The sequence below is a fragment of the Ctenopharyngodon idella genome, chromosome 17 (assembly GCF_019924925.1).
Source record: "Ctenopharyngodon idella isolate HZGC_01 chromosome 17, HZGC01, whole genome shotgun sequence".
Taxonomy (NCBI): domain Eukaryota; kingdom Metazoa; phylum Chordata; class Actinopteri; order Cypriniformes; family Xenocyprididae; genus Ctenopharyngodon; species Ctenopharyngodon idella.
In genome coordinates, this window is record NC_067236.1 from 18,017,536 (window position 1) to 18,043,235 (window position 25,700).

Consider the following 25,700-nt stretch of genomic DNA (forward strand, 5'->3'; position numbering starts at 1 on the left):
ATTTTAAATAGTAAGTGGCTATTTAAAAGAATTAAGAATGGACAGAACATCAGCTTACTAACTATAAGCTGCATTCATTCATTCATTCATTCATTCATTCATTCATTCATTCGTATGAGGCTATGTTTAGAATGGACGGAATAACACCTTAGTAATTGTAAGCTGTATATACACTCTATACAGTCTATTTAGCATATGTATTTACTTATCAAACAGTTAGTGAAGGCAGGAAAGCAGTCACGCGCTTGTTGAGTGAACGAGAAATGATTCAGTATGTGGAAGTAAATGATTCAAAGATTCGAATTCCGAATCATTTACGAACGAAGCACCACCACAGCTTTGCTGCTTCCTCGCAGACTTAAGGTGTGAATTTAAAAGTCGTCCGGTGTTACTATGTCGACACTGAAGAGAGTTGTATGGCCCCAAATCATTCTCTTCGGCGACTCAATAACACAGGTAACATTTTGGGACGCCGAGCCGTTTGGGATTTGATACTTTACTGTAACCTGCATTGTTTTTGTTTCAGTTTGCCTTTCAAGCGAACGGATGGGGATCTGAAATCTCTCATAAACTCGCGAGGTACAGAGTTCATGACAGCACGGATGCATCCTTGCACTCACACCGCCGCCGCCACAGCTGATTTATCATTTTATTTATTTATTTATTAGAAAATGCGACGTGGTAAACAGGGGCTTGTCGGGATACAACACAAGGTGGGCTAAGATTGTGCTTCCTCGCATTGTGCCCATTTCTGATGCTCCTATAGCGGCTGTGACTGTTTTCTTTGGCGCTAATGATTGTGCTTTGGAAGGTAAGAATATTTCACGTTGTGCATCATCTCTAAACAACAGCGGCGGTGATATATGAGACACTTTCTTTTCTTTACAGACAAGAACCCCGCGCAGCACGTGCCTCTCCAGGAGTTCTCAGAGAATTTGAAGGGCATTGTCAGATATCTGGTGTCTATAGGAGTGTCCAATGACAAGATCATCTTCATCACACCACCACCACTTCAAGAAGCCGCCTGGGAGAAAGAGTGCTTGCTGAAAGGTGACACACCTCCTCCTCCTCCTGACTTTAAGCCGTGTTCAGTACTAGTGTACTGCATGCTGCACAGCTTAAAAGTAATTTAATTCATTTCAACAAATTTACTGTGCGTCCCCCTTATTTTCTCACTGATATGTATGTAATATCAGCCACATTTTTAGCCTCTGTTTCTTAAATTATGTAACTGGACACCAGTTGATACATTTACTCAAATCTTGTACATTATTAAAAATGCAAAATAGTAATTTATTTTCAAGATTATATCCGGATCTCTTAATTAAACATGGTAAAGTCATGTGACAGCAATGTATCGCTGCATATTGCATGCTGTTTCTCACACTATTTTTAAAAAATACTTGGCAGTATAGACTGTGCAGCAAGCAGTAATACAAAGATAGCCTCAGTCTCTCTCTCTCTCACACACATACACACATTGAATATGATTTTCGCTGTTTAAAGGGGACCTATAATGCCCCTTTTCACAAGATGTAATATAAGTCTCTGGAGTCCCCAGAATGTGTCTGTGAAGTTTCAGCTCAAAATACCCCACAGATCATTTATTATAGCTTGTCAAATTTGCCCCTATTTGGGTGTGAGCAAAAACGCGCCGTTTTTGTGTGTCCCTTTAAATGCAAATGAGCTGCTGCTCCCGGCCCCCTTTCCAGAAGAGGGCGGAGCTTTAACAGCTTGTGCTTCAGTTGCTCAACAACAACAAAACTGGAGAATCTCACGCAGCCAAAATGAGGATTGTCAGTAATGGTGCTCAGCCTTACATTGTTCAAACCGGAGTCGACACTGATGGAGAGACTCAGGAAGAAGTTACAACTTTTAGAATGAAACTGGACGTTTCTGAATGGTAAATAAACGTATGTAGTTGCTGTGGAGTTGATTCAACTCATCAACTAGCATGTACCGTCATGTTAATCTTTTGTGCAAAACCCGTATGGACGCACACTAAACATAGCATACCTGTTTTCCAAACAGAGCCATACACACCAGACTAATGTTTATGATTGCTATCAAATATTTTTTCCAAAATATCGCTCGGACAGAAACACTCCTTTTTTAGCAATCGAGCTTGCCAGGGTCAACTTGCAGACTACCCAAGCTAACGAGACTCTAAATAGTGTTCTGTGCTCGTCTGTGCAGCCGACGACAGAACAGTTATCAAACTTTGATCAAAACTTTTGCCATGGTGTTAGAACTGATACACCGTTTTCGCTTGTGAAAACAAAATGACGGTGCCGTGGGTGGAAACGTGCAGATTAAGATCCCCTTCCTACTGTAACGGAGGCCAGCTAGTAGTCGTTGTGCGAGTAAACCTCACTCCTTTGATCGCAAGAGATGCTCTAGCGACTGACACTAGAGATTGCAGCCTTTAGCCTCCTTGTTAGAGGGTCCGACTCCCACTCCGGAGACCCAGGTTTGAGGCCCGCATAGAGTGGGGCGAGTAGGACCTGGGTGAGGGGTTACACTACGTCACAAGGGGAGCGAAATCTGAACGGCTTGTTTTTTCACATGCTTGCAGAAGAAAAGGCTTGCCAAAACAAAGTTACTGGGTTGTCCTTTTTCACTTTTTCTGGGTTGGTAGATGCACCGGGGACCTGATTATAGCACACGGAAAAAGTCCGATTTTCATGATATGTCCCCTTTACACTGCTGTTTTCATCAGGTTCAGCTTTGAATCGGTCGAACTCTGTGGCTGGTCAGTATGCGCAGGCCTGCGTCCAGGCTGCAGGACAGTCTGGTGTGGATGTTCTGGATCTCTGGACACTCATGCAAAAAGATGGACAGGTAACGCACATGCTGTTGCAATTGTTAATGAACATGTATAAAAATAACTAGAATATAAACAAATGCATTTTCCCCCTCAGGATTTCTCAGTGTATCTTTCGGACGGACTGCATCTTTCTGATAAAGGCAACGAGTTTGTGGAAGAGCATTTATGGACACTTCTTGAGCGGCGAGTGGCTGATTTGCCCTTCATTCTGCCTTACTGGGGGGATGTGGATCCAAAATGCCCTGAGAGCAGCCTACTGTGCGATTAAAACTCAGGTCACATGATGCACAGCGGATAAAACACCATTCAGTTCCTGTGGTTTAAATGTGAACATTTTTGGATACACTTAACAACGGTGGAAGGACCAGCCGCCAGACCTATTTGAAGTGTTTTGAGTTACTCAAGCAAGTCAAATGATAGATGCCAAGGATTATGTTTGATGTTCTGCCAAAAAATATTCAGATTTCTGAACTATTAAAGTATTGGTGAGGTCGATTGAGTTACTGGGGCACTAACATTCACACGCAAAGATTCTAGTAGGGACCATAACTGCTTTCATATCTATATCTCCAAGCAAAATCAAATGCATTTTTATGTTTTTTTCAGTGTAGGTCCATAAAATAATTAGAAACACTTCAGTGTGGAGGCAGTTTATTCATGTGGGTTCATATCCCAAGAATGCGTTAAATAAATGTAACAACCAAGCATAAGAAACACATTGAATAATAGCAGATTGACATCAAATACAGCTTTCAACATCCAAGTGAGAGGTTTTAATTCTGATTTGATATACAGGAATATAAGAAACAATACAAAATATATATTTAGTCCATTGACTTATGGCACATGAAAACGTTAAAACTCAGCTTTAATAGTCATAGATATTTCACAGTGGGGGCATGATAGTCCTTTCTAAAGTATTGATTGATTTTGGTCACATCTATACAACCGTTTTAGTGGCAACAAGAGAAAATCTATGAAATATGCACATCCCTCGGCTCTGTAATCAGTGTTTCACATAATTATACTGCTATATTAAAATGACACGAGATGCTATAGAGTGTATAGAAGCACATATAAACTGAACAAGAATTAAATTGCAAAAATATATGAAAACATGTTTAACATCCTGTGCAGTCTCTATCATTAAGCTTTAAGAAAGTGTACAAGAAAACTCATAAATAGCATCTCCTCTTACAGTTCGCATACACGTATGACAGTTGATTCATATACATATGGCATTGAACATGCATCACTTGAATTTTCTCAGCAAGTCGACCAGTGCAGCATTAAAAGTGTGATGACACGTATAGAGGCGTGCTGTAGGCATGTTTTTAATGAGGTATAAATGAATGAGAATACAAGAATTTGCACTACTGGAACTGTTACAAGGCACATTGTCTGTATTAAAGGAATATTTCAGGTTAAATACAAGTTAAAGGGATAGTTCACCCAAAAATGAAAATTCTGTCATTTACTCAACCAATCCTCAATCATCTTCGAAACACAAATTCATTTATTTTTAATGAAACCTGAATTCACGTGATGAACAGATTTATTTTATGATTTGGTTCACATATAAACATTGATCAACAGATACACAGAGCTCACCAAATACGGTAAATGGAATCTCAGCCATGCCTGCTTGATGCGCAAGAATCTGTTCATCATATAAAGCAATCATGTCTCTTCAGAAGATGGATTAAACCACTCGATTTGTATAGACGGTTTACAATGTCTTTGAGTTGTCAGTGCTTTGGAGGATTTTGGGGTTTGAAATGACATTAGGGTGATTAAATAATGACAGAATTTTCATTTTTAGGTGAACTGTCCCTTTAAACTGTATAGACAGCATCTGTGGTTGTCAATTACCACAAAATAATTTTGATTTGTACTTCAGATTATAAAAACAACTAAAAGTGCCTAAATGGTTACAGCAGAAGTATATGGGGCAAATCACTTAAAAGTATTAGTTCAGTTCAGAATTAAAATTTCCTGATAATTTACTCACCCCCATATCATCTAAGATGTTTATGTCTGTCTTTCTTTCTTCAGTCAAAAAGAAATTAAGGTTTTTGAGGAAAACATTCCAGGATTTTTCTCCACATAGTGGACTTGAACAGTTACCAACGGGTTGAAGGTCCAAATTGCATTTTAAATGCAGCTTCAAAGGACTCTACATGAACTCAGACGAGGAATAAAAAAAAACTTGAAATAGTTTTTAACCACAAATGTTCATATTGCACTAGTTCTGCGATGTGCCACGCATTATGTAATCACATTGGAAAGGTCACGTGTGACATAGGTGGAAGTACCGAGCAAGTTTTTTTTTTTTTTTAAACCAACTGATCATTTCACTAGTTAAGACCCTTATTCCTCATCTGGGATCATGTAGAGCCCTTTGAAGCTGCACTGAAACTGCAATTTGGACCTTCAACTCGTTGGAATGTTTTTGGATCTTCAATCCTGGAATGTTTTCCTCAAAAACCTTATTTTCTTTTCAACTGAAGAAAGAAAAACATCTTGGATGACATGGGGGTGAGTAAATTATCAGGAAATTTTCATTCTGAAGTGAACTAAACCTTTAAGTGACACTATATTTGTAACAACTATAATTGTGCTTTAAAATAATGCTACAAAATTTTGAAGAACCAACCGAAATGTGTCAGCAGTCTACACATCACATACACTTTTAAGTGCACCAACAAAATGAAGCCTGATTGCACCCTGTTTATCACGGCTCTTGTCTCAATCAAGTGATATTTGAGCCTGTGTCTTCAGCACTCGGTCTCCTTACTGTCAATGCGCGCCTGTCTCGTCAGCCGCCTCTTGTCCCCGCGGGATGGCATTGCCTGTCCGGTGAGGTCCTCGAAGGACCTGGCAGCTGTGCCGCTTGGAGGGAAGCCTTCCTCCTCGTCCGGGTGAGAGGAGTCGCCGCTGGGGTCCTCCTCGATGGTGGCCATTCGCAGCTGATCCGCTCTGGGTGCGGCGGAGAGGTTGGCAGGGTCTGGGGCGGCGAGCGTCTCCTGTGCCGATGAGACGCCGGGGCCCGTGTGGCCCAGTGAGTGCTGAGGTCGTGCTGCCACTGAATGCAGATGAGGGGCCTTGACAATGCGGAGGGGCGCCGATTCCAGACTGCTCAGTATCTCTGCGCTCTAAGGGTAGAAGTTTGTGACAGAATCAGTAAGGGAGACTTCCGAACAGGTTATCATGATATTCACTACATAACTAGGGATGGGCACGAGTACTCGGAAGTGACAGCAATGATCGATTATGAACAGTGTTGGGGTAACACATTACAAGTAACGCAAGTTACGTAATCTGACTACTTTTTTCAAGTAACTAGTAAAGTAATGCATTACTTTTAAATTCACAACAAAATATCTGAGTTACTTTTTCAAACAAGTAACGCAAGTTACTTTGTTTTCCATTTATTCACTGACACGATGTATGCGCTGTGTGAACATGATGGTCATTCTAGACCTGAGCATACATTTACTTCTCCTGCGTCTTATTCATCTGTATTCAGAATGGCAGCACAGCTGAAAGGCTTGTTTGTTTGAGCTGCGCCCTCTACTGTACAGGCGTGAATTTGCATTTTCTTCTGCCAGAGGCTTATTCATTGCACTTTTGGTGTGAAAGGGCCTTTACATTTGCCAAAAATAGAATTTTTTTGTTGTTATAAAAACAGCCCAGCCCAGATGAGGAAAAAGTAACGCAGAAGTAATGTAACGCATTACTTTACATAAAAAGTAACTAAGTAATGCAATTAGTTACTTTTATTAAGGGAGGAACACAATATTATAATGCATTACTTTTAAAAGTAACTTTGCCTAACACTAAGCACAATAATTGCGTATAATCATAAGTTACTTTCTTCCAGTCAAAATCATCTAGACCAGTGGTTTGCAACCTTTTTGATTAGAGGCGCCATTATCCAACACAATAGTCCCCTTTCAGTTAATTATTTTGTCCATTAAAACTCTTTTATTATCAAAATTACATATTAAAATTTTTGCCATGAATATGCTAATTAGTTGCCTCCTCCACTCAATCACACCAGCTCGGACTCCCTGATCCACTCGGTCAACTGTAGTAAACACTACATAATGGCAAGTGGAAATATTGGTTTAATTCAGCTGTATATAAGAGGAAGAGTGAATACAGGGTCGTCTACAAGTCCATGTATCAGAATGGTAATGCGGTTTATGTATCACTCTCTACAACGTAGGAGACATAAAAGTAATTGACATGATTAGCCTTTGACTTGACTACTTTATCAAACAGCTAATTAATGTGTTGCTAATGTTACACAAACCATGTTCCCATTCGCCATCTCACAGTCAGCTGCCTTCTAACAATCAGTGTCCTTAGAAACGCTTTGAACAACTTAGAACTTTCCTCCACTTTATTTTTTCCCATTATTTTTATTGAAAAACATACAGAATCGGAATTAGAATCATAAAATATATTGTTTAATTCATTTCATATTTCAATACTATGGAAGCTTGTTTCCGCCTCTAAATAAAAAAAAATAAAAATGGTAATTGCGACTTTTTATCTCACAATTCTGACTTTATTTCTCAGAATTGCAAGATTTAAACTCGCTTTTGCGAGTTATAAAGTCAGAATTACGAGATATAAAGTCGCAACTCTTTTTTTTTTTTTTCGCAATTGCGAGTTTTTAAGCCCCGTCCCCCACATTGACAGGATTGGTTACATGTTTGTGATGGTAGGAAACAAGGCATTTTTGAGACCGTCTTTGGTTCACTGCAGTTATAAGGAGAAAATACTCAGCAATAGTGTTGAATGATGAATTTGCACATAGTTTGTCTAAAAGCATTTTAAAAACAACACTTGTTTTTCTCAGAATTGCGAGATATAAACTCACAATTGTTATAAAGTCAAAATTGCGAGTTATAAAGTCAGAATTGCGTGATATAAAGTCAAAATTGTTAGATGTAAACTTGAAATTGTGTGTTATAATAACGTGCAATTGTGAGGGAAAAAGACTGTTTTTTATATTTTTATATTTATATTTTTTTTATATTTCACAAATCTGACTTTATAACTCGCAATTGCATGTTATAAAGTCAGAATTGCTTGATAAAAACTCACAATTACGAAAAAAAAAAGAGTTGCGACTTTATAACTCGCAAAAGCGAGTTTAAATCTCGCAATTCTGAGAAATAAAGTCAGAATTGTGTGTTAGAAAAGTCGCAATTACCATTTTTATTTTTTATTTAGAGGTGGAAACAAGCTTCCATAGTATTGAAATATGAAATGAATTAAACAATATATTTTATGATTCTAATTCCGATTCTGTATGTTTTTCAATAAAACTAATGGGAAAAAATAAATGATTTTAGTTTACATCTTGATTTTTTGTGTTTTTAGCAATTTAATTGTTTTAATTATTATTTTTTTATTTTTATTTAATTGAATAATTTTGAGTCGCCCCGGCCCCCTGGTTAAGAACCACTGATCTAGACATCACAATGAAACACAACAAAGGGTTTCAAGAGCATGAAATAAAGTGTTTTGAACTATCTTAAAACTGTGACAGAATTTACAGCCAGACACAATGGAAAAACATCTGTATGATGCTTGTGTATGTAAACCAACTACTGATGCACCAAAACCTTTTTTTTTTTTTTTTTAATTTAATTTTTTTAATTTATTTTTTTTTACATTGTTTAAAAATAATTTATAATAGCATTTTTTGAAAATTCACCACAAAAGGGCAGAAAATAAAATAATAAAAAATAAAATATTCTTCAGTTTTTTTGTACCTCTAGGATCTAATTTTGATCAATTCTACATAATTTTTAATGCACAATCTTTAATACAGTATAGATAAAATTAGAACAAAGTCCAAAGGAAATTTATTACAATAAGCAAAAATAATAATTAAAAATTTAAACATAAGCAGTTATAGTATTCAGATTTACTGTATCTGTTAAGTACGAGTAAACAAACTGATGCCCATCCCTATGCATAACATTAACAGCATGCTACACTTGAGTTAGATGCACCAAAATTTGCGATCCATTCACATCTCTTGAACCAAATCAAATGAACAGAAGGCCATCCGTAGCGTATGCAGTATCGGGAGAGTTTCAAAGCCGTGCATTTAAAACGCTCAAGTACCGAACTGCATCCAAAAAACACGTTTGAAAGAGAAACCGCCAACACATCCTCATTGACACTGAACGCACGAGACATACAGGACAAGCTGAACTAAACTCAGTCGGCCCATCGGACACGTCATAACCAGCGTGTTCCGACTCGTCACACTCAGGGGGGAGCACAGTAGAGCGGGGGGCCGTAAGACGCACACTCACCTGAGTTGAGAGCTCTACTACACACCTCCACCACCATCTGCTGCAGTTCCACAAGGGTCAGAGCAAACAAGCCACAAGTCATACATGTGCAGCCATGCTCGCCCCTACAAGCCCTGATAAAAGACGCCACGCTAACTGAATTAGCAAGTTAATATGTTACTTTGGGATGACTTTAATGCAGGTTTAGTATGTTAGTCTGTTAGTATTCTGATCTCCGCTGCATGAGGAAGGAGTCCATCGTGGGAGTTGTAGTTTTGTGACAGAAGGACTTACACTGGGGTACATCATAGTTTTGGAGTTTTCCTCATATTGTTCATCCAGTTTCTTGTCCTATTAACAAGAGAGATGATCACTGTAATGTCTTGTTTAGCCAAAAACAACAATTCTGTCATCATTTAATCACCATAATGCCTTTACTTCTGTGGAACATGGTTTCTGAAAGTGACAGCAATACAAATGAGACTATGACAAAATACCATCAAACTGCAGTCTGTTCCTCACAGTGTTCCTGTTGAACTATTAAAAATAGTTTTTGTTCATTGAAAAAAAGCTGAAATAAAATAAAATAAAATATAAATCAGACTTAAAGGAGTACTTATTCGCTGGCAAAATGGGCTTTCAATAAAGCTTAGCTGCCTATACAGTAGAAAGGTGAAATTTTGGGCTGTTGTCTTCCCTTTTGCTAAATAGGTAGGAAAACTTCAACACCCACAATGCACTGGGTATGTAGCCATCCAAGGCCATTTCCACCAGTCTGTGAATATGCTCGACCAGAGTCAAATACAGCATTGCTTTTGTAGGATATACTTCATAGCAAACTTTTAGTCAAGAATTCAAAGAGCATTTAGCAGGAGTTGAGTGACTTTGGGTTTTCAATGAAGGATCCAGCATGTTGTAGTCAGTGGCTAAAGGCTGCAAAGAATCGTAAATATGGAGAAAAATCTGAAAAACCTTGGTGTTTGTAGTTAACATTTCAAACTGGATGACCACAAACAGCTGTATGGTAAAAAAAGATATTGGTAAGAAAGATAAGATATTTGAACAATGTAAGGCTAAAGACCGTTACTGACAATCAACATTTTAGCTGCGTGAGATTTTCCAGCTTTGTTGTTGTTGAGCAACCGAAGCGCTCTTCTGGAAAGCGGGCAAGCAGGCACCAGCTTATTTGCATTTAAAGAGACACACACAAAAACGCCGTGTTTTTGCTCACACCCAAATAGGGGCACATTTGACAAGCTATAATAAATGATACGTGGGGTATTTTTAGCTGAAACTTCATAGACATTCTGGGGACACCAGCGACTTATATTACATCTTGTAAAAGGGACATTATAGGTCCCCTTTAAATGAAATTAATCACATTCACTTATTGCACAGACAAGAGCAGCTTGTATATTATACCACATAAGTTCCACGGAAGAAAGTCACAAAGGATTAGAAATGCATGACGATGAGTAAATGATGACAGAATTTTCATTTTATATGGACTACCCTTTAAGAAAACTCAATTTAAAAAAAACATATTGACTGTGAAATAAGTCTCACCACACAGTGCACCAGTATGCTTAGAGGAATCCAGAACAGGAGAGAGAAGACCACCACTGATCCCACTATGTTGTCAGCCAAAAACTTCCCTGCACATTGACAGAAAAGAGTCACCATTGGCATTTACAAAATATACAGAAAAAGACAGATATCATTGCATGATTCCAAGCTAAATTCACTCTGCTATCCCTTACCAAATGTGTTGATGTCCAGTTTGTCTATAAAGTCCCATAAACGTTCAATGACATCTTGGACTTGCTTCATGCATTTACCCTGAAATGAACAACACCACAGCATTTATAGAAAACACTATGAAATCTGATAAATGATTATTGTCAAAACACAGACAAGCAATGCACTCACGGCCCCGTCACAGAAGCCAACGGTACAGGGTTTGCCCTTGCGCAGGTAAAGAAATGACCCTTTACTATCAAAGGGAGTGCACAGCCCGTCTTTTCTTCTACAGCACACTTTACATGAGTGTTCAGTCTCTGAAAAACATCACAGCAAATGGACAAACTCAGCACTTTTGCATTCATAATGGAGGCTAAAACAGTAAACATGATTGTTATAATGCATATTTTGGTACTAGTTTCAGTGAACATTGACCATCCCAATTAATAGACCAATATCAGGCCAGTTTGAAATGACACTCGCCGATATATGTGCAGGTTCTGTTTACATTTATTAGGAGTAAATGTTGTGTAAAATAGCCTAAATATTCCTATAACTTCTTTTAAACATCTTACATGCTGTCATTATATAGGGAAGACTGGGGATAAAAGTCACATGGTCTGTATTTACACTATCAAAGGTTTGGGGTCATTAAGTTTTTTTTTTTTTTTGCTTTTCTATTTAAAGAAACTTGACAAAATAAGAAATGTTTCTTAAGCATCAAATCAGCATATTAGAATGATTTCTGAAGGATCATGTGACACTGAAGACTGGAGTATGCTGATGCTGAAAATTCAGCTTTACCATCACAGGAATAAATTACATTTTAAAATATATTCAAATAGAAAAGTAATTTTAAATTGTAATAATATTTCACAATATTAATGTTTATGATCAAATAAATGCAACCTTGGTGAACATAAAACTCTTCTTTCAAAACCATGAAAAAATCTTACAGAGATTAATAGAATTAATAAAAAATAATTAATCACAAAGAAATCTATTTTTCCTGTGCAATAATAGTGTAAATGTTCAAAAGCTTTATTTTAGCCAAGATATTAAGGTCTGTGTCTATATGGAAATTGATAAATATCAACTGAAGTAAAAATTGTGACAACTAGCCTCAGTCTGCCATATATAGAAACAATGTTATTTTGCTCATCGCTGCTCACTAGATATCAACGCTGGTCATTCAAACAGATATCTCTGTTGGGCATTAGTGTGAACACAGAGGAGGGTTTGTTGAGACATTTACCGTTGCAGGCGCAGGACTCAAGTTTATGCAAGGCCTCACAGAAAGGCTTGCACTCGCCCTTCTGACATCGACCCTTGTCCACACACTCTGTATCATCAACCAGGTTACCAGGTGTGGGGCACTCACTGCTCTTGCCTGGAATACACAAGGGTAAAAAAAAAAAAAAAAAAGAGTTAACCAACCAAATATAAGTTGTGTGGTCAGTAGTGGTCTGGATAAACTACACTGACATAGGGGAGTTTTCTGCTATTAGTTATTTTATTATTATGTGCCATTAAAGTTAGCGTGAGCAGACTGACCTGTGCACCTCGACATGTTCTTGCAGGTGGCAGTGATGGTCTCCTGACAGATCTTATCTGCACTTTCAAACTCACAGTTCTTGCAGCAGGGGCTGTTCCTGTCACTGAGGGTCACAGAAAACAGTATCAGGCACAAATACTCATAGCAACAGTGACCTTAAGAAAACCACAGTTCTCAATAAGAGAGTTTTGAACTGCAGTTGTCATCAGTCAGGTTATGGAAGGAAAAAAAATTATTTACATGCAGGGCTTGACATTAACTTTTTTGCTCACCAGCCACTGTGGCTAGTGGTTTTCCAACGTTACTAGCCATTCAACATTTCCACTGGCCAATTTTGACATTGATACAATGAGGAAAAACAGCCATGTAGATATTTTTAATATTATCTCATAATTTGACAGCAGGTATATTAGGCTGCTGTCACTTTAAGACCTGATGCATTATATACTGTTACACATGCCTTTTCTTTCTCAACTGTTTACATTCACTTAAAACATAACTGACTATGTTTACGCGAATACTTGCCAATACCAGCATTCTGACATTATTTTGTGTGTATTTGACTGTTTAAGCTCAATAAGCAGTGAAAAATAACTCAATTGAGTGCTGAGAGGCGGCTTTATGTGTGCGCACTTTGGGTGTGAGCACAAAATCTGCGGGAATGAGTAAACGCCCAAAATTCAAGCCCTGTAGCACCAACAATATTCATCCAGAGCAAATGAAACAAGTGAGTGAGGGGAGGCGGGTTTGTGTGTCAATTCGCTGTCTGAGAGATGAGAGAGACAGAAAGCGCAGCTGGTATCATATCTATTCTGCGGAAAATGAGCATGGGAAGCATTTCAGATGTTTCAGTATCGATATGTATCGAAAAAATCTATATTTCTGACAACACTACATTGCAACACTACATTGCACTTACTAGCATTTGGCGTGTGTTAATGTCAAGCTTTGTACATATGTATATGTCATTATCCTACAAAGAAAACCTTTATAATACGGTGATTTGGTGCTCAAAAACATTTCTTACTATTATCAGTGCTAAAAACAGTTGTGCAGCTTACTATTTTTGTGAAAACACAAGATTTCAGGATTCTTTGATGAACAGAAAGTTCAAAAGAACAGCATTTATTTTTATTATAAAACTTTTTTAACATTATAAATGTCTTTTCTGACACTTTTGATCAATTTAATGCATCTTTGCTGAATAAAAGTATTAATTTCTTTAAAAAACAACTTTTGAATGGTAGTGTATACACATATATATCTCAATTTTGCAATAAATATATACTAATGTCTATAAAATCAATAGTTTTATATTATAGTTTTTATTTGATAACGTCATTTATTGTGCAAAAAACTACATATAAAAGACTGCAGTTTTTTTTTAATTTACTTTTTTTAGTATTATTAAATTATATTAACTATTTTATGTATTTTTTTTTAATTTAATTTATTAATATTCTATTAACTTAATTTACTAATATTGTAATATATCTCAGAGCTTATTGGTTTGGTTCATGGCTTAGATTGAGGTATTTTTTAAAATCCCTATGAAGGCAATAATAGGTCAAAATACTTCAGGAACAAAGACCAAATAGTGAAATAGTGGGCGGTCACTATTGTGATCTAGATCTGGGCAAAGCTGATGCTGATATATCTCAAAAATGCTGATATATTGGTCTATCACTGTTAGCGTCTTTACCTGCATAGTGCATTCTTCTTGAATTTGCACTTAGCTGTGCAGCAGGGGTCATCATTGAGATGAAGCAGTCCAGGGTCGCAGTCTTCGTCCTCCTCCACACGGGAGTTTCCACACAGCTTACTGCTCCTCTCCTTAAAGCACTGTTGGGCCTTGATCTTTAACGTCTTACTGATCGAGAACCTGCTACAGCTGGAGAAGCGCTGAGGGAAACAATAGGTGAGTGAGAAAAAGTAACTATATGTTAAAGGAAATAATCAGCACAGGATGGATAATAATACCTTATTGTTGGCGTGATCTCCGCTGACCGCAATAGGGTACATGACAAATTTGCCGCCCTGGTCGTCGTTGGGAGCACAATCAGCTATGTTGTCTGGATCGTGTTCAGCTCCGAAGTTGTGTCCGAGCTCATGAGTGGTTACAAGATCTGCTTCCTGGAGAGACAATATATCACTGTGCTTCCTGATGAAAACATCTAGTATACACAATCCAAGTGGTAATGTTAAAACAATGTATGCAAACCTTAGTCAGAATAGTTTTTCCATAATTCATGGTGCTTGTCAAGCCAGTGTTCAGGTAACTGGGTTTCTTGACGGTCTGGGATGGATAGTATGCTGTAAGACAAAATGAATGTGCAAAGTCAAGCACTGTTGAGTGGAATTCCACTGATCACATTTGTAAAGATCCTTACGTTTAGGGCAGAGTCCTCCCAATCCCTGTTTGGAAGGGGCCACGTATGCCAGACCCAGAGTGCCATCGTCAAAGTCCTGATAGGTGAAGAGATGGGCGAGGCAAACTGCAGAGGCGTTGTCTGCGATGTCAGAACTGAATTGCTAAAGAGAACCGAGAGAAAGATGAGAAAGTGACGGTCTACAAATCTGTGCTTCAAGGCTCCTCACAAAAATAAATAAAAACTTGATGAGGGAGCCATTGGCCCTTAAAAAATTAAACATTTAGAAGCCACTAATGATGGTTGTTCAGAAGCTTCTTTGTATTTTAGTGTAAATTTGTTATATAAAAAATTCACTAAAGTGATCCTGATTATAATTGTGCATTATGTTTCTGAGAATACTTTGCTTTGTAAAATGCTGTTTTGATAATGTCATTCAAACAAACTTACCCTTAGAGTTGATTTGATCAATGATATTTTCATAAAATAATTGTTGTATAGTGCTTTTAGAACACCGTTAATTAATTTATGTAATAATTAATTTAAATAACATTATGAATATGTATCTTTAACCCTTGTGCGTCAATTAAAAAAAAAGTTACACATTAGGTCCAAAGAGGACAAAAATGTCCATGTCCAAAAACTGCTTGGGAGCACAGACTTAAGATTGGTCTCATTTTAAAGAAGACCCTTGGCAGATAATTGTTGAGGTAAAAAAAGTGAAAAAAAAAAAAAAAAAAAAAAAAAAAAAAAAGTTATAGAGGTTTAGGTTTATGAAAATGATTTATGAACATTATTTTATATAAAATATATATTTTATGAAATATGTTGAACTCTAAAACTGCTAGAAAATCAAAGCCATAAATCTAAATAGGTTGTGTTCCAAATTTGAGGTTGCTTGCTCAAAAAAATGAGCTTTCAGTAAGAGTTTGTTTGGGCGCAGTACCACATTTTCCCCATTAGATGCCAGCAAAGCTCCACTGGTACCACAGTGGTTGGATTTGTGATTTGCAGTACAGTAGAGTACAGTTTTTCTCTCTCAAATATTACAAGCACACTCACACACCCACACAATTATAGCTGCATAATTTATTCGACTGGCTCTATAATATGCAAAAGTAGAAAACAGGAATAAAGCGAGCATTTCCTTTAGGACAAACCTAAGAAAATGGCACCATTTAGTAAAAAAATAGTAAACATTTTGAAGCCTTGCCAACAGAACGAAAGCCTGTTTACAAAGATTGCATCATTTTATAGTTAAATGGCCCTAGGATTAAAAATTGCAGTTTTAATTGCAGTTTTTGTCCTTAAGGTCCTGAGTGGAACTATTTTGTGTACGTACAGTGTAAAATAGATTTATTAAAGGAAATGGGGGTGAAATAGTACAATTCCAATAAAAATACACACCTGAGCCAAAATTTAGGCAGTTGGCATTAACACAGGCAAAATGATCAAAAAAACAAAACCAAAAATGTCCATAAAGACGCACAAGGGTTAAAAACACATTTTGTATGCTGTCACTAAATAGACTGATGTAAGATTCAAAAAACCTAAAATATATCACAATAATGGATCTTGGTTTATTTCGAATCAAAAGAAAAATAACTTATGGTTCAGTAAGGGACCATTCACACAGAACTCCATTGTTTTTTTATGTAAATGCACTAGATGGATGTGTTTTGCAGCATCTCATGCATGAAGCTGTTCTAAAAAAACAGTTTTCAAGTTAAAAGTTCAACTTTTAAAAAACATGTCTCTAGATCTTGCATTTCTTCCCCATTTTTACCCGCAAAAACACGTTCTGTGTGAATGGTCCCTTAGGGAGTCTGATGTGAACAAATTCACAGACAGAGTGAGTCTGATTCAAACAAGAGTCACTGTTAGTGAATTGGACCTCACGCTGTCATCATTTATTTGTGGATGAAACACTGGAACACACCCTAACCAGATGATATCTGATGAATCTCAACTGTCTTCATTTTGAAATGCTGTCTTAATAATGTATTTTTTTAAATTCAGCCAATAACATCTGACCTGAATACAAAGCACAAACATTACTAACCCCAAAACAGATTGTTAATGTGGATTGATCATAACATTTGGCCTGTGTATATTTCAAGGGACATGGCACTTACTTCCAGAAGCTTCTTCACATCCCACACACCGTTGCTTCTTCCAAATGGGCTTCCATTCATGTTGTAGTGAATCACTCCTGGGTCAACTTTTGTGGGCTCCTTGTTTATGATTATCTGTCAGCATATTTACGGCAAGATATCACTTACTGATAAAACTTTGAGCATTGAGAGGAAGTAATAACAAGCTTTTAAAAATGCAAAGCACTGAGCACATGAACTCCACTGTAACAAAGTGGAAAATGCATGAAATGGATTTTGTCACAAAGGGAGAAAATATAGATATCAAAAAAGCCACTTTCGAGAAAAGCCAACATTAAGTCACACCTGGAGTTTGCTACAAGCCATGTGACAAAATCTGGAAACTTTGGTGGTCTGATGAAACTAACATTAAGCTCTTTGTATTAGAGTTGAGTCAGCTGCTATGGTGACTTTGACTTGAGAGTCACCAGTTCTATCAGTGATCAAGAATGAGAAAATCGGTGTTGCATTGGGACAATCCCATAAATCTGTATGACTTTCTTTCTTCTGTGGAACACAAAAGGAATATGAATAATGTCCTGGTTGTTCTTTTCCATGCAGCCTGGAGCTTTCAAGCTTTAGAAGCTTTGTAAAGCAGAATAAAAGTAACATAAAAGTGGTTCATATGACTAGTATGTTGTATTACAAATCGTCTGAAGTCTTTGTTTGAGAACAGAACTAAAATTAAGTCATTATTTACTGATAAACTTGTGAAATGTCCATTGAGTCAATAAATTGTACTCAAGAAATAGATCAGTCTGATTTTTTGAATGAATCATTCAGAACGGTTTAATGAACCAGTTTTGTGATCCATTCAAAAACTGGACATTGTTTAGACATATGTCAAGATTTGCAAAGTATAACGACTTGAAAACTTGTTATATAATGCACAAGTCATATGGAATATATTTTTAAGTGATTTTGCATCTTTTTTCATGCTTTTCAAGTTCCAAATGTTGAATTATCCCTTTAACAATATGAAGTGAAACTAATGCCCTGTTTCCACTTGGTATTAAGATGCGTTTTGGTCGATTTGTTCTCTCACCATTCCTGATTTCTAACACACACACACACACAGCGTTTGGCATGGTCTTGCATCTATCACAGCATAAATGAAAGCTGATGCTCTCCGTCATCTCCAGTTGCGTTCATATGTAAATTGCGCAAGCTTATTTTGTCCATTAGATCGAAAGATCTGAAGAAACCCATACATTTACCCACCAATAGACCCTCCCCTGAAAGTGGACAAAAGAGATGGATTAAAACACCAGGTGTAAATGGGTATGTGTCTCCCTCATCTACTTGTGATCCTACTGACCAAAAAGTGTCTCAATACAAGGTGTAAACAGGGCCTAGGAGAGTCTAACTCATCCACTGAAGTGATGTAGAAGAGAAAAGATGAAAACTGAGAAGGATGATTCCTCCAGTTATTAAGGTCACCTGTTGAATCTGCACGCCGTAACCTTTAAATTCTTCATCCCAGGATGTGTTCCTATAGATATCATCCACTCTGTCTATCAGCTCAATCTGAAAGACATAAAACACTCAAATTCAATGCACTTTTATCAATAAATCTGATATCATGGTGGTGTTTATATGTACAAGAACAATGACATGCCTCTTTTCCAGTTATATTTAGTGTGCTTTGCTCACCAAGTAGTTGAGGGTGGTGCTCTCCTCTCCACGGCCCATGTGTTTATAGAAGCGATGATCTGCCACTAACAGCAGCGGGCAGGTGTTCTTCTTTTGGTCTTTTGATCTTCTCTCCCTGTTGTGAGGCTCTGCATTCAAGACATGAAAAGTTACATCTAAACATGGTGCACTATGAGAAGAATTATTTCTAATTATTTATGTGAATCCCAAAGTATCAATATCCATAAATGGATCTTCCCAATTTAAAGCTACACAATGGGGACTTCCATTAATATGATCATGGAGGACAAAGACTGAAGAAGTTATTCGACTTATTATGCTTTGTCTCCTGAATATTCTCAATTCTCATGGCAGGAGGTCACTGCCGGGTGACTACATGCTTGAATGGGCGGCCTTTGTCAGACTAATGTGTAACTCCTACACACTCATGCAGTATCCATCCCGCTCATCATGAGCATGTGCTTAAACTGAATATCTATTGTCCATTTAGACTGCTCTCATAAAGAAATGTGTCTGTCAAAATGGCTAAAAACAAAACTATTTTAAAGACAACATGAAACAACAATATATGAAGAGTTGCATTGCAAAAACCAAAAAGTCCATCTGACATGTTTTCTCTTATAAATGAGCATTTTTTACCAGGCTCCTATGTTTAAGTTCAGTAATTTCACTTTAATGGCAATGAAAATGTTATTACTCAGTTACTGAAATGCCTTATTTTCAAAATGTCACTTTAGTCAATTCATTAGTATTTAACAATATTTTTTTTTTTTTTGCAAAAACCTCTAAGTCCAACTCTTTGGACAACAAAACATTGTAAAATGTCTATTTCTGTCAGTTTTACAGCAGCAAAAGGAACACTGTTGTGTTAGCTACTTGTGAAATCCTGTCATCACCACTGTAACGATGGACAAAACATGATTAAAACTTGCAGCTCGGCAATTGAAAGCTGGCTCATACGCACACAGTCATTCATCTTAAAATTAGAACTGGTTCTTCTGTGGAGTTAGAGGCTTTTGCTGACAAAGGGGTTTAGCGGTTTCTGCACCGAACTGGTATTTCTGAATGGGATGATGCTGGGATTTAGCAGATTTGAAACAAAAGTATTTGATGAAAGTATACTATGGACGAAGCACATTCGCTCAGTATCATTATCTCATTTTAAGTTTTTGAAGAAAGTCTCTTGGGCTCACCAAGGCTGCATTTGCAATTCATTTGATTAAAAATACAGTAAAAATACAGTAATATTGTGAAATATTATTACAATTTAAAGTAACATTTTAGATTTTTTAATATATTTAAAAATGTAATTTATTCCTGTGATGGCAAAGCTGAATTTTCAGCATCATTACTCCAGTGTCCAGTCTTCAGTGTGACATGATCCAAATCATTCTGATATGCTGATTTGGTGCTCATGAAACATTTCTTATTATTACCAATGTTGAAAACAGTTGTGCTGCTTCACATTTTTTGTGGAAACCGTGATATATATGTGACCCTGGACCACAAAACCAGTCATAAGGGTCAATTTTTTGAAATTGAGATTTATACATCATCAGAAAGCTGAATAAATAAGCTTTCCATTGATGTATGGTTTGTTAGGATAGGGCGAAATACATCACGAAATACATATTTGAAAATCTGAGGGTGCAAAAAAATCTAAATATTGAGAAAATCGCCTTTAATGTTGTCCAAATGAAGTCCTTAGCAAAGCATATTACTTACAAAAATAAAGTTGATATATTTATGGCAGGAAATTTACAAAATATCTCCATGAAACATGATCTTCACTTAATATCCTAATGATTTTTGGCGTAAAAGAAAAATCGTTAATTTTGACCCATACAATGTATTGTTGGCTATTGCTACAAATATATCTGTGCGACTTTTGACTGGTGCCTATTATTATTATTATTATTATACATATGTAAATACACACCTTCCTCCGTTTGTCCTGCTGCTCTCGCCTCTTCTGGCAGGAGATCCTGGGCATCAGCGTTCACATATCCACACACTTTGGGTGAGGACAGTCGACTAATGTTCTTAATGTCTTCTGAGCGGTACACCAGCAAACGGCCATCAGGGGGCAACTCTGTAAACCGCCACAAGGGCTAATGAAGACAAAAGATACTGAAACATACAGTAAACAGAAAATGTACAGTGTGAAATGAATTTTAAATGCTTTAAAGTATGAACAATTTGAGAAGCATGTGTAAACAAATCACCTCTACATTATATTCGGCCTTTTCAGTAAGAATGTGGGCTGAAAACTCATCCCCATCTATGTGTGCCTGCACACGTGAGTGCTCCTCTCCTGTTGGGATAGCAAACAAAGATATCAATGTTTGATAATCATGGATGAAAAACAAGAAAATTCAGTTCTCAGCCAAGGCTAATATCCTCATTCCATGTCTTACCCACTACGTGTCCTTTAAAGTAATTCTGTAACTGAATATCATATTGGTCCTCTTTTCCATTCTCATCTAAGAATACAGCCTTGAAGTTGTCCGTGAAAAGTTCTGTGTTTGTTGTCAAGTACAATTGGAAGTGCCTTTGAAAAAAGAGGTAAAACATGTTTTTAGTGCAGTGAAAATCTAAAATAAGAATCAGCCTCTAATCATGACTTCTTGAGGTCAGGGGTGGTCAGAGAAAAATAACACAAACACTCTCACAAATAAAAAAAAAAAAAAAGATATAGAATAGAATAAAAATATATAAATAATAAATAAAATAAATTAATAAAAAAATATTTTTTAATAGATAAAAATAAATAAAAGTAATTATTTTTATTATTATTATTATTATTTAATGAATTATTATTATTATTATTAGAAGTCAGGGGTGGTCAGAAAAGGATAACACAAACATTCTTTAAAATAAAAAAATAATACAGAATAGAATAAAAATAAATAATACATAAAATATATAAATAAAAAAATAAAATAATAATAAAAATAAATACAATAAATAAACAATAAAATTATAAATAAAAAATATTATTATCACTATTATTATTATTAGAAGTTGGGGTGGTTAGAATAGAATAACAAACATTCTTTCAAATAAAAAATAATATAGAATAGAATAAAAATAAATAATACATCAAATAAATAAATACAAATAAATAATAAAATAATTTAAAAAATAAATAAAAATTCACAGTGTCACATTCTTACAAATAAAATAGATATAAAATAGAATAACAATAAACAATAAATAATATGAATAAAAAATTATAGAATATAAGAAAATAAATAAATAATATGAATAAATAAAAATGCATAATAAAAGACATTAAAAAATTAATTCGATACATACATAATTATTATTTTTTTGAAATCAGGGGTGTTTAGAGAAAAAAAATAATAAAGTAGGCTATTTAAAAATTAAAAAGTGTCATCTCTTTTTGACCTGCCATGAACAGCCTCCTCCTGGCGACTTGCAGGCCGATTTAGTGCTTTTTACTGTGTAATAGCAAGAGAGAGGCATGCGTGGATTTTTGAACTTTACCTCTGGAGAGCTGTGAAGCTGACCAGCCGCTCCACATGTGATCGGGCATCAACGTCCCTTTTCCTGACCGAGTGAAGCTGGAGTCCTGATGCAGGCACCACCTCAAAGTCTGACAGTAAGGAGCTGAGCGCATCTGGATGAAGTAATGCATATATATCACCATTCCTACATAATACCACTATTTATCCACACACACCTTTTAAATCCCAAAGCAACACCTCCAAAATATATAGGCCTATAATGATTAAATACTACTTGGTCAGTACTACGGACTGTAAGTTTATTTTTATGATCATACAGTGACCCAAACACAGACTCTACTGCAAGAGAAGCATTTCAAAATGCCTGTCCATTCAGTCTGCAAACACAACAACTTCCCTGTTGGAGGAAATGAACACAAGCAGTCATGACTGGGTCAAAACAGGAAAAGGAAGGAAGACTGAACTCACAAACCAAGACAATCCCCATATATCCCCATTTAAGAACACAGTATATTTAGTTTTGACCCCGAATTTCCTTGTTGAGCCCATTTGAACAGCTTTCTCAGAGTAACTTACCAAACTCTTGTACCTCTTCCTGATTTCTCAAGTCTTCTTCAACAGATGCTGGTTTCACAGCACAGTGGACTAAAAGTGGAGCTAACAGCACTAAATAAAATATCAAAGACTCCATACTGGCGATGCAGCATCACTTCTGTCAAAGCACCATGTCCGGATGTGAAGTTCTCTGCTGTCAACATCTACTGTCCGTTATTTACCAACATTCACGACCACCTTCTGTTCCGCTTATTAGACACAAGACTTCAAATATTATATTTAACAGGATGGATTCCGGGTGAATGCTGAATGTCCATAAATATGGGATAATACACCGCGAACAGCCACAGCTTTCAGCTAGCTTCAGTCCTTCCTCCACATTTGCAGTGGATTCTGAGGAAGCGATAACAATCTGAGGAAGAATTCCACCGACTCTACTTCCGGGCAACGATTGAATTCCCAGGAAGAGGGACTTTTATTTTGAATTTCATTTTAAAATCGACTTACTACCGGTGTCGTGCTTTGATTTCTTTTTTATTTATTTTATATTGAACACGATCAACAAATATACATTTATAGTGGCAGCCATAAGTGAAAATAATTAAATAAATAATAACGCAAGGCACACCACTAAAACTTGCCATCAGAAAGGTCTTTTCATTCATCGTTTTGCCTTCATACCCTCACATTTATGGATACAGAATGTACACAGAATCAACGTTACGTTAATGAAATATTATTCTTTTTGTCATTCAATAACATTCCAAATGCAGATAAATTTCTTTAGTAATATAAAACATATTTTCAACAACAAAAAAAGCTGTTTCCTAATCATATGAAATTATTAAGGGAAAAGTAGCCATATTTGGCAAACCGTTTTTATTTTTTCAGCACATCCTGAATTACATATTTTTTTAAAATCAATGTTTTTAATTGTATTTTTTTACAGTGGCCTACTAAATTGTTTTCTTGACATTAGAACCAAAATGCAAATATAAACAAAATAACGTGGAAAAAAATGATGAACATGAATACATTTTAATGTCACAGTGTTAGTGGCACAGACAATACAAAATGTGTTTTTATTTTTGTAGTTGTATTTTTTTTTCCCCCTCAAGACTTCACATACATGCAATTACATACAACTGTACAAGTGGAATTTGGTTCTGACTTACACAGAATAAAATACATATTTCCTTTGTGACGTATCAAAAACAAACAAATGACATAAAAAGGCCATCTAAGGAAGAGTGAAAGGCAAAACCAGTTTTAAAAAGCAATGGCAAAGGGGCACTTTCAAGGTCCCTAAAAATCCAGTCATGTTTTACAGGGGTACAAGTCAAAACAAATAAAACATTAATATTTGGAATAGGCAAAAGTCAAATGTGAAAGACAGACATCAATACAAACAGACCACTATAGCGAAAATGAAAAAAGACATGCTTTCCAAATTCTTGCTATAACTCCAAACTATAAGAGCTCACAGGAGTTTCATCTGGAGATCTGTGAATCTGCAAGGCTAAGTTTTTATGCAACAAGCAAATTCCTACAAACAGGAACAATACAGTTTTTGGCTATTTGCAAGATCTATAGTGTACGTCACTGAGTATTTCCCAGTTTACATGTAAAGCCACAATTATTTCTAATTAGATTTAGGAACAAATTACATTTAAAACAGAAACGCAAACCCCCAAAAACAAAAACAAAAAAAAGCGCTTGACTGAATGAACAGCCAAAAATGAGAATTCAATAACCCTGAAGTAAGGAAACGATTTTTTTGTACAACGAATATTTCTTAAACACTGCATACATAAAAAAGAACATCAAATGGACTATTATAAGAAAAAAAAAAAAATATACAAATGAAACACAAGTAGCTAAATTTATATAGCCCATTCAACATCGAAGATCTGTTTTGAGTACAATATTGTCAAAAAAAAGTTCGCTCATCGATGTCTAAAAACCTGCTTGGCACGATTGTCAATATATACATGTATATTATAAGCATTCCTTTACATGAAATGGCCAAATCTTGCTGAATAATGAGCATACTTAGATTCAGCTGGATCGAGTAACTTGTGTGCTATTCATAACTGGACAATGATGCTGTGCTTTAATTTTATCATGCTGATATTTACTTATGATTATAAATCAGAGTAATGTAGCAAATCCAGTTTTGAGATTTATATCATGGCCATTTCATATACGACATTTTAAATACATATGCATAAAGGTATACCTTTAAACATCTCACAAGTAAAAAGTGCCAACATTTTTAATCTAAGAGGACCTGAGGATAAATACATAAACAAATAATAAAAATTTGATGAAAAACAAAAACAAAAAAAACCATAAAGCCCTCAGCTACAGGAGAGAAAACCAGTGAGGTACTCAAAAACTTTAAGGCTAAAGCAGGATTGCTACCAAAGGATGGAGGAGACTAACATCAAATATTCACCAGAAATCAACTTTATAAATACTGTGGCTTTCAGAAGGATAAAAACATTCACTTTGTCATATCAACCTCCAAGATGGCACACTTCCATTACATAACAAGAACGAAAAATGGCAGATGAGGAAATCGCACCAAAGATTTTGAGGAAACCTAATGAGCTACATAATATCCAGCTACACAGGTGCTCTGATTTGAAAATTTCTAGTTACATATGATGGCACAACAGTTTTTGAACATACGCTTGCTATTCCAGGTGCAGACAAGATGCTGACATTTAGTCTCATACCTATATTTTAAAACCAGTATTACATGAAACAAAATAAAAGTATTTTTAATGGCTTTTCAGAAACTGATCAACTCAGTTTTGAACATAATTTGACATATTCTTCCTTTTAACTAAAGCACACTAGCTTGCCCATAGCAAGCATTCAGTTCAAGACAGCAGAAACCACTTTTTTTAATCTTCAAGTTATATGAACTTGCATAGATACAGTGCTGGACTTGTAAATATGTTTAAGCCAAACAGTCTTGAAATCAGTGTATAATCCCAGCCAGAATTACAGTGACTGTTCCAAAATC

General features: G+C 36.1%; 2 protein-coding genes across 3 annotated transcripts; one reads left to right on the plus strand and one right to left on the minus strand.

Moving 5' to 3' along the window:
* Window positions 1-47: 47 nt before the first annotated feature.
* Window positions 48-3,952, plus strand: LOC127498188 (isoamyl acetate-hydrolyzing esterase 1 homolog). Its single transcript, XM_051867272.1, has 6 exons — window positions 48-456; window positions 527-579; window positions 669-811; window positions 889-1,050; window positions 2,720-2,841; window positions 2,922-3,952. The coding sequence occupies exons 1-6, from the start codon at window positions 394-396 to the stop codon at window positions 3,093-3,095; spliced, it is 717 nt and encodes a 238-aa protein (XP_051723232.1). The 5' UTR covers window positions 48-393; the 3' UTR covers window positions 3,096-3,952.
* On the minus strand, window positions 3,462-23,116 carry LOC127498187 (disintegrin and metalloproteinase domain-containing protein 17-like). 2 transcript variants are annotated; one of them, XM_051867270.1, is made up of 20 exons: window positions 22,688-23,116; window positions 22,131-22,263; window positions 21,038-21,171; window positions 20,846-20,934; window positions 20,560-20,731; window positions 18,621-18,748; window positions 18,408-18,494; window positions 16,950-17,063; window positions 14,836-14,977; window positions 14,667-14,758; window positions 14,426-14,578; window positions 14,148-14,347; window positions 12,445-12,548; window positions 12,146-12,280; window positions 11,080-11,207; window positions 10,911-10,989; window positions 10,717-10,805; window positions 9,445-9,501; window positions 9,172-9,211; window positions 3,462-5,982 (listed from the first exon to the last, which is right to left on the minus strand). In XM_051867270.1, exons 1-20 carry the CDS (start codon window positions 22,800-22,802, stop codon window positions 5,627-5,629), a joined length of 2,547 nt encoding a protein of 848 aa, XP_051723230.1. In that variant the 5' UTR covers window positions 22,803-23,116; the 3' UTR covers window positions 3,462-5,626. The 2 variants fall into 2 exon arrangements, with proteins under 2 accessions (XP_051723230.1, XP_051723231.1); XM_051867271.1 differs by lacking the exon at window positions 9,172-9,211 and having other exon boundaries at window positions 22,688-23,115.
* Between the last annotated feature and the right edge of the window lie 2,584 nt (window positions 23,117-25,700).